Below are 15,478 nucleotides of genomic sequence, written 5' to 3'. Positions count from 1 at the left end.
AAAATAAAAACAAGCACATTCTGAAAATGTGCAAATCATAATGTTTACATCTACATGTTGCGGTTAGCCCTGCGATGAGGTGGTGACTTGTCCAGGGTGTAGCCCACCTTCCGCCCGATGCAGCTGATACAGGCTCCAGCGAACCCCCCGCGATCCTAAAAGGGAGAAGCGGTAGAAAATAGTTGAATGGATGGATGTTGCAGTTAATAGTATCTTACCTTTTTTTGTCGTTATATATACTTTCTGTCAACTCATTGTTGTTATTTTCCAATCTATCAGGATTAGAAAAAAAATATCACAATCAAATTACAGGATGTTATTTATGTAGTTTGGTCATTTTCCTCAACTGGTGCACTAACATGTGGTTTATTTTTTTTACATATGTAGCATCATATACAAAGATACAAAAATTGCTATTGCGACATCCAGTGGACACATTTAGAACAGCATTCAAAAATTTTGGCTCATTTGTATACTTCGCAAACTCATCCCGCGGGCCAGATAAAACCTGTTTAGGGGCCCTGATCAGGCCCTTGGGCCGTACGTTTGACACACCGCTGTTCGAAATCATGTCTTCGGTTATTTGATGTGAGTATTGCATTGTAAGACAGGCATTTATTCATTTATATACATTTGTGGGTTCTTCCGAGGATGTCGTAGTCGTAATGGTTTGTACAGTCCTTTGAGACATTTGTGATTTAGGGCTATATAAATAAACATTGATTGATATAGTAGGGCTGCAACTAACCATTATTTTGATAGTCGAACAAATACCCAGACCCCCTTGCAGCACTAACTCTTTCGGGACGCTACAATATACACCCCTCGCTACCTCGCCCACGTCAATCTCCTCATGCTCTTTCAGGGAGAGCATGTCCCAAATTCCCCCCAAAAAATAATGCACTTTGTGACTTCAATAATAAGTATGGCAGTGCCATGTTGGCATTTTTTTTCCCAATAACTTGAGTTGATTTATTTTGGAAAACCTTGTTTCATTGTTTAATGCCGGGGTATCCAAACTTTTTCCAAAGAAAAATTTAAGCACGGAAGGGCCATTTTGATATTTTTCATTTTCAAACCATAACAAAATATATGGATTTTTCTTTTTTTAATCCTTAGGGCTCCTGGGGAGCATAGAGGGTCTCAGTCACTAAAATGTTAAAAATAAGTCAAATTATTCTTATTATTTTTTATTTAATGCTTACAGTAAATCTCTATATCAACTTGAGGTTGATATAAAGTAAAACAAATAAGGTTTTATGCCTTTTCTGTCAAAGACAACTTTGTTTTTTACAGTAAAACTGAAATATGCAGTATTTAGATAGATAGATGGATAGTACTTTATTGATTCCTTCAGGAGAATTAATTTATTTAGCAATTAAAGCCCTCAAAGATCAATAATGCAGGACACCATTGATTTTAATTATTTAATAATTTTGAGTAATCACAGTGAAAAGTTAAATAAAATCCTACTAAATATGTTTGAGATCCGAAAGGTTCCCCACTCATAAAATGATGCATTTTTATTAGTTTTTTTTATTTACTTTTAACACTTAAATTTCAAGATCAACTTCCGATATATCTGTCGATTTTAAGTTTGAACTATTATTTTGTTTGTTTTATGCTCTTTTGTCAAAACTTTGTTGTTGTTTTTTTTACTTTTAACACTTAAATTTCAAGATCAACTTCCGATATATCTGTCGATTTTAAGTTTGAACTATTATTTTGTTTGTTTTATGCTCTTTTTTTCAAAACCTTGTTGTTTTTTTACATTTAACACTTAAATTTCAAGATCAACTTCCAATATATCTGTCGATTTTAAGTTTGAACTATTATTTTGTTTGTTTTAAGCTCTTTTGTCAAAACTTTGTTGTTGTTTTTTTTACATTTAACACTTAAATTTCAAGATCAACTTCCAATATATCTGTCGATTTTAAGTTTGAACTATTATTTTGTTTGTTTTAAGCTCTTTTGTCAAAACTTTGTTGTTGTTTTTTTTACTTTTAACACTTAAATTTCAAGATCAACTTCCGATATATCTGTCGATTTTAAGTTTGAACTATTATTTTGTTTGTTTTAAGCTCTTTTGTCAAAACTTTTTTTTTTTTTTTACTTTTAACACTTAAATTTCAAGATCAACTTCCGATATAACTGTCGATTTTAAGTTTGAACTATTATTTTGTTTGTTTTAAGCTCTTTTGTCAAAACTTTTTTTTTTTTTTTTACTTTTAACACTTAAATTTCAAGATCAACTTCCGATATATCTGTCGATTTTAAGTTTGAACTATTATTTTGTTTGTTTTAAGCTCTTTTGTCAAAACGTTGATGTTTTTTTTTTTACTTTTAACACTTAAATTTCAAGATCAACTTCCGATATATCTGTCGATTTTAAGTTTGAACTATTATTTTGTTTGTTTTAAGCTCTTTTGTCAAAACTTTTTTTTTTTTTTTTACTTTTAACACTTAAATTTCAAGATCAACTTCCGATATATCTGTCGATTTTAAGTTTGAACTATTATTTTGTTTGTTTTATGCTCTTTTTTCAAAACCTTGTTGTTTTTTTACATTTAACACTTAAATTTCAAGATCAACTTCCGATATATCTGTCGATTTTAAGTTTGAACTATTATTTTGTTTGTTTTAAGCTCTTTTGTCAAAACTTTGTTGTTGTTTTTTTACTTTTAACACTTAAATTTCAAGATCAACTTCCGATATATCTGTCGATTTTAAGTTTGAACTATTATTTTGTTTGTTTTAAGCTCTTTTGTCAAAACGTTGATGTTTTTTTTTTACATTTAACACTTCAATTTCAAGATCAACTTCCGATATATCTGTCGATTTTAAGTTTGAACTATTATTTTGTTTGTTTTATGCTCTTTTTTCAAAACCTTGTTGTTTTTTTACATTTAACACTTAAATTTCAAGATCAACTTCCGATATATCTGTCGATTTTAAGTTTGAACTATTATTTTGTTTGTTTTAAGCTCTTTTGTCAAAACTTTGTTGTTGTTTTTTTACTTTTAACACTTAAATTTCAAGATCAACTTCCGATATATCTGTCGATTTTAGGTTTGAACTATTATTTTGTTTGTTTTAAGCTCTTTTGTCAAAACGATGTTTTTTTTTTTACTTTTAACACTTAAATTTCAAGATCAACTTCCGATATATCTGTCGATTTTAAGTTTGAACTATTATTTTGTTTGTTTTATGCTCTTTTTTCAAAACCTTGTTGTTTTTTTACATTTAACACTTAAATTTCAAGATCAACTTCCGATATATCTGTCGATTTTAAGTTTGAACTATTATTTTGTTTGTTTTAAGCTCTTTTGTCAAAACGTTGATGTTTTTTTTTTACTTTTAACACTTAAATTTCAAGATCAACTTCCGATATATCTGTCGATTTTAGGTTTGAACTATTATTTTGTTTGTTTTAAGCTCTTTTGTCAAAACGATGTTTTTTTTTTTACTTTTAACACTTAAATTTCAAGATCAACTTCCGATATATCTGTCGATTTTAAGTTTGAACTATTATTTTGTTTGTTTTATGCTCTTTTTTCAAAACCTTGTTGTTTTTTTACATTTAACACTTAAATTTCAAGATCAACTTCCGATATATCTGTCGATTTTAAGTTTGAACTATTATTTTGTTTGTTTTATGCTCTTTTTTCAAAACCTTGTTGTTTTTTTACATTTAACACTTAAATTTCAAGATCAACTTCCGATATATCTGTCGATTTTAAGTTTGAACTATTATTTTGTTTGTTTTAAGCTCTTTTGTCAAAACTTTGTTGTTGTTTTTTTTACTTTTAACACTTAAATTTCAAGATCAACTTCCGATATATCTGTCGATTTTAAGTTTGAACTATTATTTTGTTGGTTTTATGAAGTGAAGTGAAGTGAATTATATTTGTATAGCGCTTTTCTCTAGTGACTCAAAGCGCTTTATATAGTGAAACCCAATATCTAAGTTACATTTAAAGCAGTGTGGGTGGCACTGGGAGCCGGTGGGTAAAGTGTCTTGCCCAAGGACACAACGGCAGTGACTAGGATGGCACAAGCGGGAATCGAACCTGCAACCCTCAAGTTGCTGGCACGGCCGCTCTACCAACCGAGATATGCCGCCCCGCTCTTTTGTCAAAACTTTGATGTTTACATATGGCAACCACACAACATATGCAATATTTTTTCCACATAAAACATTTTAAAGTGATCATTTTTAAGTAATAATTCATTATAACAGTTTTTTTTGTCTTTTTTTTTTAAGCAATGGAAAAAAAAGAAACAGAAAAAAGGAAAAAAAACTGCCTGCTTGGCAGCTTTGTGTCACTTTTTCTCATTAGATTTCACCTCATTCCACTTTTTTAAAAAATTTTTATTTTTTATTTTTGCAATACTATCAATTTTGCAATTTTTGCAGAATTTGTGGTGGGCCGGTAAACGATTAGCTGCGGGCCGCAAACTTTGGACGCCCCTGGTTTAATGCATCCAACAAAATGAGGCATAATAATGTGTTAATTCCACGACTGTATATATCTGTATCGGTAATTAAGAGTTAGACAATATCGTAATATCAGCAAAAAAAGCCATTATCGGACATCCCTAGTCACGGCTATCATCGACACATATAATAGTCTGTGATAAATCTTATCGTTGATATTATACAGTAGATAAAGAAGCACAAACAAGCCATGTTTTTTTCATTCCACAGGCCCTGTTTTGTTGCACAAGGGGTTTGAAAATGTCAATTAATTACTTTTAGGGAACGCCCATGTGCCAGAAGCTATCTTAAAGATGACAGCCAGGAAATATCCAATAAGCAAGCAAATGCCTGTAGTAACAATAAGGCTTGGACTCTCCCTGCAAAGGGAATGTCACAAATCAAGGCCCGGGCAGGCTGCCTTTGTAGTGCCTGTGCAAACTATTTCCTGTGTGTGTGTGCGTGTGTGTAACAATCAATCAATCAATCAATGTTTACTTATATAGCCCTAAATCACTAGTGTCTCAAAGGGCTGCACAAACCACCACGACATCCTCGGTAGGCCCACATAAGGGCAAGGAAAACTCACACCCAGTGGGACATTGGTGACAGTAATGATCCAGTGGGACGTCGGTGACAATGATGACTATGAGAACCTTGGAGAGGAGGAAAGCAATGGATGTCGAGCGGGTCTAACATGATACTGTGAAAGTTCAATCCACAATGGATACAACACAGTCGCGAGAGTCCAGTCCAAAGAGGATCCAAGACACAGCAGCGAGAGTCCCGTTCACAGCGGAGCCAGCAGGAAACCATCCCAAGCGTAGGCGGACCAGCAGCGCAGAGATGTCCCCAGCCGATACACAGGCGAGCAGTACATGGCCACCGGATCGGACCGGACCCCCTCCACACGGGAGAGTGGGACATAGAAGAAAAAGAAAAGAAACGGCAGATCAACTGGTCTAAAAAGGGAGTCTATTTAAAGGCTAGAGTATACAAATGAGTTTTAAGGTGAGACTTAAATGCTTCTACTGAGGTGGCATCGCAAACTGTTACCGGGAGGGCATTCCAGAGTACTGGAGCCCGAACGGAAAATGCTCTATAGCCCGCAGACTTTTTTTGGGCTTTGGGAATCACTAATAAGCCGGAGTCCTTTGAATGCAGATTTCTTGCCGGGACATATGGTACAATACAATCGGCAAGATAGGATGGAGCTAGACCGTGTAGTATTTTATACGTAAGTAGTAAAACCTTAAAGTCACATCTTAAGTGCACAGGAAGCCAGTGCAGGTGAGCCAGTATAGGTATATATGTATGTATATATGTATATAAAGGTATATACAGTATAGGTATATATGTATGTATATAAAGGTATATACAGTATATATGTATGTATATAAAGGTATATACAGTATATATGTATGTATATATGTATATAAAGGTATATACAGTATATATGTATGTATATATGTATATAAAGGTATATACAGTATAGGCGTAATGTGATCAAACTTTCTTGTTCTTGTCAAAAGTCTAGCAGCCGCATTTTGTACCAACTGTAATCTTTTAATGCTAGACATGGGGAGACCCGAAAATAATACGTTACAGTAGTCGAGGCGAGACGTAACAAACGCATGGATAATGATCTCAGCGTCTTTAGTGGACAGAATGGAGCGAATTTTAGCAATGTTACGGAGATGAAAGAAGGCCGTTTTAGTAACGCTTTTAATGTGTGCCTCAAAGGAGAGAGTTGGGTCGAAGATAATACCCAGATTCTTTACCGTGTCGCCTTGTTTAATTGTTTGGTTGTCAAATGTTAGAGTTGTATTATTAAATAGAGTTCGGTGTCTAGCAGGACCGATAATCAGCATTTCCGTTTTTTTGGCGTTGAGTTGCAAAAAGTTAGCGGACATCCATTGTTTAATTTCATTAAGACACGCTTCCAACTGACTACAATCCGGCGTGTTGGTCAGCTTTAGGGGCATGTTGGGCATATTGGAATTTTAAAACAGGCATTTTGCAATGCAGGATCCGTGAGATTCTCTACACTGAAAAATATTGTGAGATTGTTTGTGTTGTGTTGGTGAATCAACAACATAGTTCATGTCATTTGTTGGAGTAAAATCAGCCGACCCCTCACGGCTTGTCGGGATTTTCTGTCCCTTGTTTGAACAGCGGCATTGTTCGTCAGCGCATGACGGTCCATCTTTTAAAGGCCTACTGAAATGAGATGTTCTTATTTAAACGGGGATAGCAGCTCCATTCTATGTGTCGTACTTGCCATATTTTTGCTGAAAGGATTTAGTAGAGAACATCGACGATAAAGTTCGCAACTTTTGGTGCTGACAAAAAAGCCTTGCCTGTTCCAGAAGTAGCAGACCAAGTGCGCGTGACGTCACAGGTTGTGGAGCTCCTCACATCCACACATTGTTTACAATCATGGCCACCAGCAGCGAGAGCGATTCAGACCGAGAAAGCGACAATTTCTACCTCAGTAGAAGCATTTAAGTCTCATCTTAAAACTCATCTGTATACTCTAGCCTTTAAATAGACCTCCTTTTTAGACCAGTTGATCTGCCGCTTCTTTTCTTTCTCCTATGTCCCCCCCTCCCTTGTGGAGGGGGTCCGGTCCGATGACCATGGATGAAGTACTGACTGTCCAGAGTCGAGACCCAGGATGGACCGCTCGTCGGGACCCAGGATGGACCGCTCGCCTGTATCGGTTGGGGACATCTCTACGCTGCTGATCCGCTTGAGATGGTTTCCTGTGGACGGGACTCTCACTGCTGTCTTGGAGCCACTATGGATTGAACTTTCACAGTATCATGTTAGACCCGCTCGACATCCATTGCTTTCGGTCCCCTAGAGGGTGGGGGGGTTGCCCACATCTGAGGTCCTCTCCAAGGTTTCTCATAGTCAGCATTGTCACTGGCGTCCCACTGGATGTGAATTCTCCCTGCCCACTGGGTGTGAGTTTTCCTTGCCCTTTTGTGGGTTCTTCCGAGGATGTTGTAGTCGTAATGATTTGTGCAGTCCTTTGAGACATTTGTGATTTGGGGCTATATAAATAAACATTGATTGATTGATTCCCCATTAATTTGAGCGAGGATGACAGATTTGTGGACGAGGAAAGTGAGAGTGAATGTTACGTTCCAGATGGCTCGAAGTCTAGGGATCATAGGGGAACGCAACATAAAAGTGTATAAATCAAATGAGTTGTAAATTAAAGACACTGAAGCCAAGGATTGAAAACAAAAACTAGTGTATTGAAAAGTGACCAGGTGGTGGGGCGGGTACAACAAGGACACAACGCTAGCCTAGCATGGGACTACTGGTGCCGTCAAAGAACTGAACAAAACATACCAAAATACACCTCTAGAAAAGAAAGGTAAGCTGACTAACTAAAGCTATTTAATTAGCATAAACCAAAAACCTACCTAACTACTCTTTTCCTGAAGGAACTCTCCTGAAGGAATCAATAAAGTACTATCTATCTATCTACTCTAACCAAAGAGGGGGTCCAAAACATACAAGGGTGACAGCCACCACAATATACACAAACATTTATCCTACGTACGTAGTGTATAGAGGCCTCTGTCTAACCTTTCCCAAGACTAGGCTGCAGATACTCACAAAGGTTGAAAGGTCCCAAAAAAACTGAAGAGAAAAAAAGTGTCGCCAAAGACACTGTTGGAACGTAACAGTGAAGGACTAGGGGGAAAAAAAGACTATTCAGATGTTATTAGACACATTTACGAGGATAATTCTGGAAAATCCCTTTACTGCTTATTGTGTTACTAGTGTTTTATTGAGATTATATGGTCGTACTTGTACAACCTGAAGGTCTGCGCCGTACCTTTCTTCAGCACCAGTCGACGGGTGGTGGCGATGCCCATCTCTGCCCTTCGCAAGGGACCCTCTTCGAAACACGATCTTTCTAAATGATCGCTGCATAATACACTGTACTTTGTTCCATAGTAAAGCTTCACCGTCATCTTTCGGGAATGTAAACAAGGAAACACCGGCCGTGTTTGTGTTGCTAAAGCCGGCCGCAATACACCGCTTCCCACCTACAACTTTCTTCTTTGACGTCTCCATTATTTATTGAACAAATTGCAAAAGATTCAGCAACACAGTGTCCAGAATACTGTGGAATTATGCGATGAAAAGGCCGGTGGGAGGAGGCAAGAGAGTCCGCAGCTGCGTATTTGACATGTGCAGGAGGAACGACGCAAGCTCTCCGCTCATGTCTACGGTAAGAGCCGGCTTATTAAACACCATTTTCTCAGCGAAACCTTCCGGTTGACATGTGTTAGGGAACCATGTTCGCTTGACCGCTCTGTTCCATAGTAAAGCTTCACCGTCATCTTTCGGGAATGTAAACAAGGAAACACCGGCCGTGTTTGTGTTGCTAAAGCCGGCCGCAATACACCGCTTCCCACCTACAACTTTCTTCTTTGACGTCTCCATTATTTATTGAACAAATTGCAAAAGATTCAGCAACACAGTGTCCAGAATACTGTGGAATTATGCGGTGAAAAGGCCGGTGGGAGGAGGCAAGAGAGTCCGCAGCTGCGTATTTGACATGTGCAGGAGGAACGACGCAAGCTCTCCGCTCATGTCTACGGTAAGAGCCGGCTTATTAAACACCATTTTCTCAGCGAAACTTGCCGGTTGACATGTGTTAGGGAACCATGTTCGCTTGACCGCTCTGTTCCATAGTAAAGCTTCACCGTCATCTTTCGGGAATGTAAACAAGGAAACACCGGCCGTGTTTGTGTTGCTAAAGCCGGCCGCAATACACCGCTTCCCACCTACAACTTTCTTCTTTGACGTCTCCATTATTTATTGAACAAATTGCAAAAGATTCAGCAACACAGATGTCCAGAATACTGTGGAATTATGCGATGAAAAGGCCGGTAGGAGGAGGCAAGAGAGTCCGCATCTGCGTATTTGACATGTGCAGGAGGAACGACGCAAGCTCTCCGCTCATGTCTACGGTAAGAGCCGGCTTATTAAACACCATTTTCTCAGCGAAACCTGCCGGTTGACATGTGTTAGGGAACCATGTTCACTTGACCGCTCTGTTCCATAGTAAAGCTTCACCGTCATCTTTCGGGAATGTAAACAAGGAAACACCGGCCGTGTTTGTGTTGCTAAAGCCGGCCGCAATACACCGTTTCCCACCTACAACTTTCTTCTTTGACGTCTCCATTATTTATTGAACAAATTGCAAAAGATTCAGCAACACAGTGTCCAGAATACTGTGGAATTATGCGATGAAAAGGCCGGTGGGAGGAGGCAAGAGAGTCCGCAGCTGCGTATTTGACATGTGCAGGAGGAACGACGCAAGCTCTCCGCTCATGTCTACGGTAAGAGCCGGCTTATTAAACACCATTTTCTCAGCGAAACCTGCCGGTTGACATGTGTTAGGGAACCATGTTCGCTTGACCGCTCTGTTCCATAGTAAAGCTTCACCGTCATCTTTCGGAAATGTAAACAATGAAACACCGGCCGTGTTTGTGTTGCTAAAGGCGGCCGCAATACACCGCTTCCCACCTACAACTTTTTTCTTTGACGTCTCCATTATTTATTGAACAAATTGCAAAAGATTCAGCAACACAGTGTCCAGAATACTGTGGAATTATGCGGTGAAAAGGCCGGTGGGAGGAGGCAAGAGAGTCCGCAGCTGCGTATTTGACATGTGCAGGAGGAACGACGCAAGCTCTCCGCTCATGTCTACGGTAAGAGCCGGCTTATTAAACACCATTTTCTCAGCGAAACCTGCCGGTTGACATGTGTTAGGGAACCATGTTCGCTTGACCGCTCTGTTCCATAGTAAAGCTTCACCGTCATCTTTCGGGAATGTAAACAATGAAACACCGGCTGTGTTTGTGTTGCTAAAGGCGTCCGCAATACACCGCTTCCCACCTACAGCTTTCTTCTTTGATGTCTCCATTATTCATTGAACAAATTGCAAAAGATTCAGCAACACAGATGTCCAGAATACTGTGGAATTATGCGATGAAAAGGCCGGTAGGAGGAGGCAAGAGAGTCCGCATCTGCGTATTTGACATGTGCAGGAGGAACGACGCAAGCTCTCCGCTCATGTCTACGGTAAGAGCCGGCTTATTAAACACCATTTTCTCAGCGAAACCTGCCGGTTGACATGTGTTAGGGAACCATGTTCACTTGACATCTCTGTTCCATAGTAAAGCTTCACCGTCATCTTTCGGGAATGTAAACAAGGAAACACCGGCCGTGTTTGTGTTGCTAAAGGCGGCCGCAATACACCGCTTCCCACCTACAGCTTTCTTCTTTGATGTCTCCATTATTCATTGAACAAATTGCAAAAGATTCAGCAACACAGATGTCCAGAATACTGTGGAATTATGCGATGAAAACAGATGACTTATAGCTGGGAACGATGCTGGAACAAAATGTCCTCTACAATGCGTGGCGTCACCCTACCGATACGTTTTAGCAGGATTTTTCAGCGCGAAATTTAAAATTGCACTTTAGTAAGTTAACCCGGCCGTATTGGCATGTGCTGCCATGTTAATATTTCATCATCGATATATAAACCATCAGACTGTGTGGTCGATAGTAGTGGCTTTCAGTAGGCCTTTCAATCCTCTTATTCCCTTACAAAGTGTCTTTTCATTGAGAGTTTGTTTGTTTCCGACACGTTTAACCTTACCTCCTGTGTTGCTGCTGCGTCCCTTACATCAGGCCCCATGGACGAGCTGCACAGCCTGGACCCCCGGAGACAGGAGCTGCTGGAGGCCAGGTTTACCGGAGCTGTCAGTGGCAACACGGGAGGCAGTGCTGGGAGCATGAGTGGAGGCGCCAAGGTAACCAACAGTGCACTCGTCTTTAGAAAAAGAAAAAAAAAGACACTGGTCCATTTGTTCCAACCTTTTTCCATTTAAATCTGCATTAATTAGTACTTTGTATGGTTGCACGATACACCGCGATACTAATGAATCATATTCGGTACTATACCTCCTCTTGTTGTAACGTCGTGCCATTGCTGTTTAACAAGCCGGTGAGCATTTTCGGCAGCGCACAATCACAGAATACTTACAAGCAGACACGGCGTGTAGACAGAAAAGGGAGAACGGACGCATTTTGGCTCAAAAACTAACGATAAAGGTGAATTCATAACACTGAAACGCTCCAGGAAGAGGTGCTTTAAGACATGGCTAGCTAGCTAGCGGCTAACGTCCATCCACAGCGTTTTAGCTACTTCTAAATCACTAATCCTTGTGTCCATGGCGACAAATTAAGTATGTTTCTTACAAGTATCATCTCTGTATGCTTCTCAACAAAATGTAAACAAACGCCTAACCCAGGGGTCGGGAACCTTTTTGGCTGAGAGAGCCAAGAATCCAAATATTTCAAAATGTATTTCCGTAAGAGCCATATCATTTTTTTCTCAACACTGAACACAACTAAACGCGTGCATTTTTAAGTAAGACCAACATTACTACAGTATAATAGGTCTCGTATTCTTTGTAATAACGTTGATATTCTGAACTGTGGAGGGGCGTGGCCTGCATGCCTGCAGCGAAGCGGGGTGTGCCAGGACCGGCCTCGAAATCAGCGACAGGTGCGTAGATGGCCCACCTGGGCCTTGTTATCTAATCACCTGTCGCTCTGTTATAAGCAGCAGCCGGGAGGATAGACAGGGTTGGAGCTGGAGCCAGAGCGCGAGCGAGAACGAAAGAGAAAAACACAATTGCTGGAAAGCAACTGAGAGACTTATTGAAAAGTAAAAAAATATCGTAGCCCTGAAAAAGGCTTTCATGTCGGTGCTTGGTGGTCTGAAGAACCCCTGGGAGAGTAAGCCCTAAAAAAACCTAACTAATAAATAAATCATGCAATTTCTTGAACAAGTGCAGTAGGAAAAAGAATGGATGGATTCAAATGCATGTGCATGTTTAATATTTTGAACGTTATTTTTAACATTTTGATTACAAGTGGAATTAGTCATTACTTATCTTGTTAAGCAGTGTCAACTCAGATTTATCCGAGAGCCAGATGCAGTCATCAAAAGAGCCACATCTGGCTCTAGAGCCATAGGTTCCCTACCCCTGGCCTAACCTAACATCCACTGTAATGATATCAAGTACAGGAGCGTATCTAGTTAATACTACTATGATTAAGTCAATATTTTTTGGCATCACAACATCTTCTTTCGTTTAAAAAAAATGAATATTATGTTTATAAACTCAGAAAATACGTCCCTGGACAGATGAGGACTCAAATTATGACCAATGTATGATCCTGTAACTACATGGTATCGCACTGATACCCAAATTTGTGGTATCATCCAAAACGGATGTAAAGTATCAAACAATAGAAGAAGAAGAAGTGATTATTACATTTTAACAGGAGTGAAGATAGAAACATTTTAAAGAGAAAATAACCAGATATTAACAGTAAATGAACAAGTAGATAAAAAATTCATTTTCTACCACTTGTCCTTCATAATTTTGACAAAATGATAGAATGGAATATGACACAACATGTTACTGCATATGTCAGCAGACTAATTAGGAGCCAAAATCTAAAAAAAACAAAATTAGGCATAATAATGTGTTAATTCCATGGCTGTATATATCGGTATCGGTTGATATCAGAATCGGTAAATAAGAGTTGGACAATATCGGATATCGGGAAAAAAAGCCATTATCGGACATCTTTAATAATCATTGTTAATAAGCATGCTTAAAATAACTTAAGCTGCATTTAGAAGTCAATGGAAAAATTACAGCCATTAAATATGTGTACACTTTATAGAGGTGTAACGGTACACAAAAATTTCGGTTCGGTACATACCTCGGTTTAGAGGTCACGGTTCGGTTAATTTTCGGTACGGTAAGAAAACAAAATATATATTTTTGGGTTATTTATTTACCAAATTTGTAAACAATGGCTTTATCCTTTTAACATTGGGAACACTATAATAATTCTGCCCACGTTAATCAACATTAAACTGCCTCAAATTGTTGCTCGGATGAAATAAAATGACAAAACTTTTCTTCTACATGTAAAAAGAGCAACTGATCATGCTTAATTTATCACAGGAAGCCTGTAGTTGATTTGTATTATTTGAATGTTATATTTTCATCAACATGTGATAGCAGGGACCCTGCCATTTAAAGCTTTTCTGTTCGTAAAACACACACACACACACACACACCGCAAAATGAGCTAACGTTACGAGCTGCACTTTTAAGTTTCTAGAAGGTCAACGGGGTCATAGTGATGTTAGTAGTAGTTGACTGGGAGGTGTTTATTATCATTTGGGGAGAGTACGCTGCCCTATGCTCACCTGCAACACACCTATCTGCTCGACGCTGAAGCATTTACTACATGCGCTCTGAATACGCACTGCTGATTGGCTGTTATCGTTTTGTATGTAACCAATCAGATGGTTGTGTGGGTGGGACAATGCTGGGTGCTGAGACGGAGGCAGAAGAAGCAAAGCAGCTTGTTAAGACTTTAGCTTAGAAACTCTCTCGGTATGGGGGTTTTGGTTCGTACAGAGCGAGTTTCTAAGCTAAAGTCTTAACAAGCTGCTTTGCATCTTCTGCCTCCGTCTCAGCACCCAGCATTGTCCCACCCACACAACCATCTGATTGGTTACATACAAAACGATAACAGCCAATCAGCAATGCAGTGTAACCAATCAGATGGTTGTGTGGGTGGGACAATGCTGGGTGCTGAGACGGAGGCAGAAGAAGCAAAGCAGCTTGTTAAGACTTTAGCTTAGAAACTCGCTCGGTACGAACCAAAACCCCCGTACCGAAACGGTTCAATACAAATACACATACCGTTACACCCCTAACACTTTATAATCGGACTAATCATTAAGATATCCATTGACTAATCGACTATCAAAATAATCGTTAGTTGCAGCCTTACTATGTTGGTTCTGAATGCTCCAATGCGTTTGTGTGCAGGGTCTGGCCAACGAGTCCTCCAACCACAGCTATGGAAGTCTTGGCTCGTCCAGCGACAAGGAGTCCGAGGTGACCAACACGCATTGTCACTTACTAGAGAGTCTCTAATGGTCATTTAGTTGTTGTTCATAGAGATGTAACAAAAGCACTCATGTCATATTTCTTCCGATTCTTCTAGCTGTTCAGTTATTTGGGTGCCGGGCCCACTTGTCTTTGTGTCCCTCCCACTGCCTGTACCTCTCCTTCTCTCCTACGTAGAACTCTAATATGAATAGAGGGCGCTTCTCTGCCTACTCAATACGTATTTTCTCTTCCTGTGGATCGCTGCCACGGGAGCTGTGTTAGGTAAAACTCCAGGGATTCATGCATTCTTTCTCCTTCTCTGTTCTGTGTCGACTCACAGACCCCAGAGAAGAAGCACTCCGAATCATCCAGAGGGAGGAAAAGGAAAGCTGACACATATTCAGAGAGCAGTCAAGGTAGAAAACTCTCCCAACGTCAGCGGATGTTCAAGCCTTTAAGAATAACAACCTGTTATTCTTATTCCCTATGCAGGGAAGACCTCCACCCGTGGGCCTAAGATCAGCGACTACTTCGACGTGAGGATTATTTTCGCTGACGTCACTGTAAAATATTCCTTTGTTCACTTTCGGAATTGTGATGGATTTTTCTCTCTGTAAAGTTTCAGGGGGGAAATGGCTCCAGTCCAGTCAGAGGCCTGCCGTCAGCTCGCCGCTCCCCACAGAGCTCCCACTCTGCACCAGGCTCAATTGTGAGTGCGCGGCAGCATGTTGATTAAGAACGGGGGTCTCCAACAGGTGGTGCACCAAAGAGTTGAATAATAATTGCAGTCAAAGTCTCTGTGTTTTTGTCACTTTTTAATTCAGACATTATACTTCTATTTAAAAGGGTCTGTTTTTAAAGGGGAACATTATCATTGAACCTATGCAAGCGTCAATATATACCTCGATGTTGCAGAAAAAAGACTATGTATTTTTTTAACCGATTTCCGAACTCTAAATGGGTGAAT

General features: G+C 39.5%; 1 protein-coding gene across 4 annotated transcripts in view; it reads left to right on the top strand.

The window, feature by feature from the left end:
* LOC133545386 (serine/threonine-protein kinase tousled-like 1-B) overlaps positions 1 to 15,478 on the top strand; it is a 95,307-nt gene that overhangs the window by 36,454 nt on the left and 43,375 nt on the right. For 3 of the 4 annotated variants that reach the window (XM_061890895.1, XM_061890891.1, XM_061890894.1), the window contains exons 2-6: positions 11,210 to 11,331; positions 14,449 to 14,517; positions 14,852 to 14,927; positions 15,004 to 15,047; positions 15,131 to 15,220. In XM_061890895.1, coding sequence (XP_061746879.1) covers positions 11,215 to 11,331; positions 14,449 to 14,517; positions 14,852 to 14,927; positions 15,004 to 15,047; positions 15,131 to 15,220 — 396 coding nt within the window. In that variant the 5' untranslated portion in view covers positions 11,210 to 11,214. The remainder of the gene's footprint in view (positions 1 to 11,209; positions 11,332 to 14,448; positions 14,518 to 14,851; positions 14,928 to 15,003; positions 15,048 to 15,130; positions 15,221 to 15,478) is intronic. The other variant, XM_061890892.1, reaches the window with a different exon arrangement.

The sequence above is a fragment of the Nerophis ophidion genome, linkage group LG28, assembly GCF_033978795.1.
Source record: "Nerophis ophidion isolate RoL-2023_Sa linkage group LG28, RoL_Noph_v1.0, whole genome shotgun sequence".
Taxonomy (NCBI): Eukaryota; Metazoa; Chordata; class Actinopteri; order Syngnathiformes; family Syngnathidae; genus Nerophis; species Nerophis ophidion.
The sequence above is the reverse complement of the archived record's forward strand: the minus strand, read 5'-3'. Positions and strand labels throughout refer to the sequence as shown.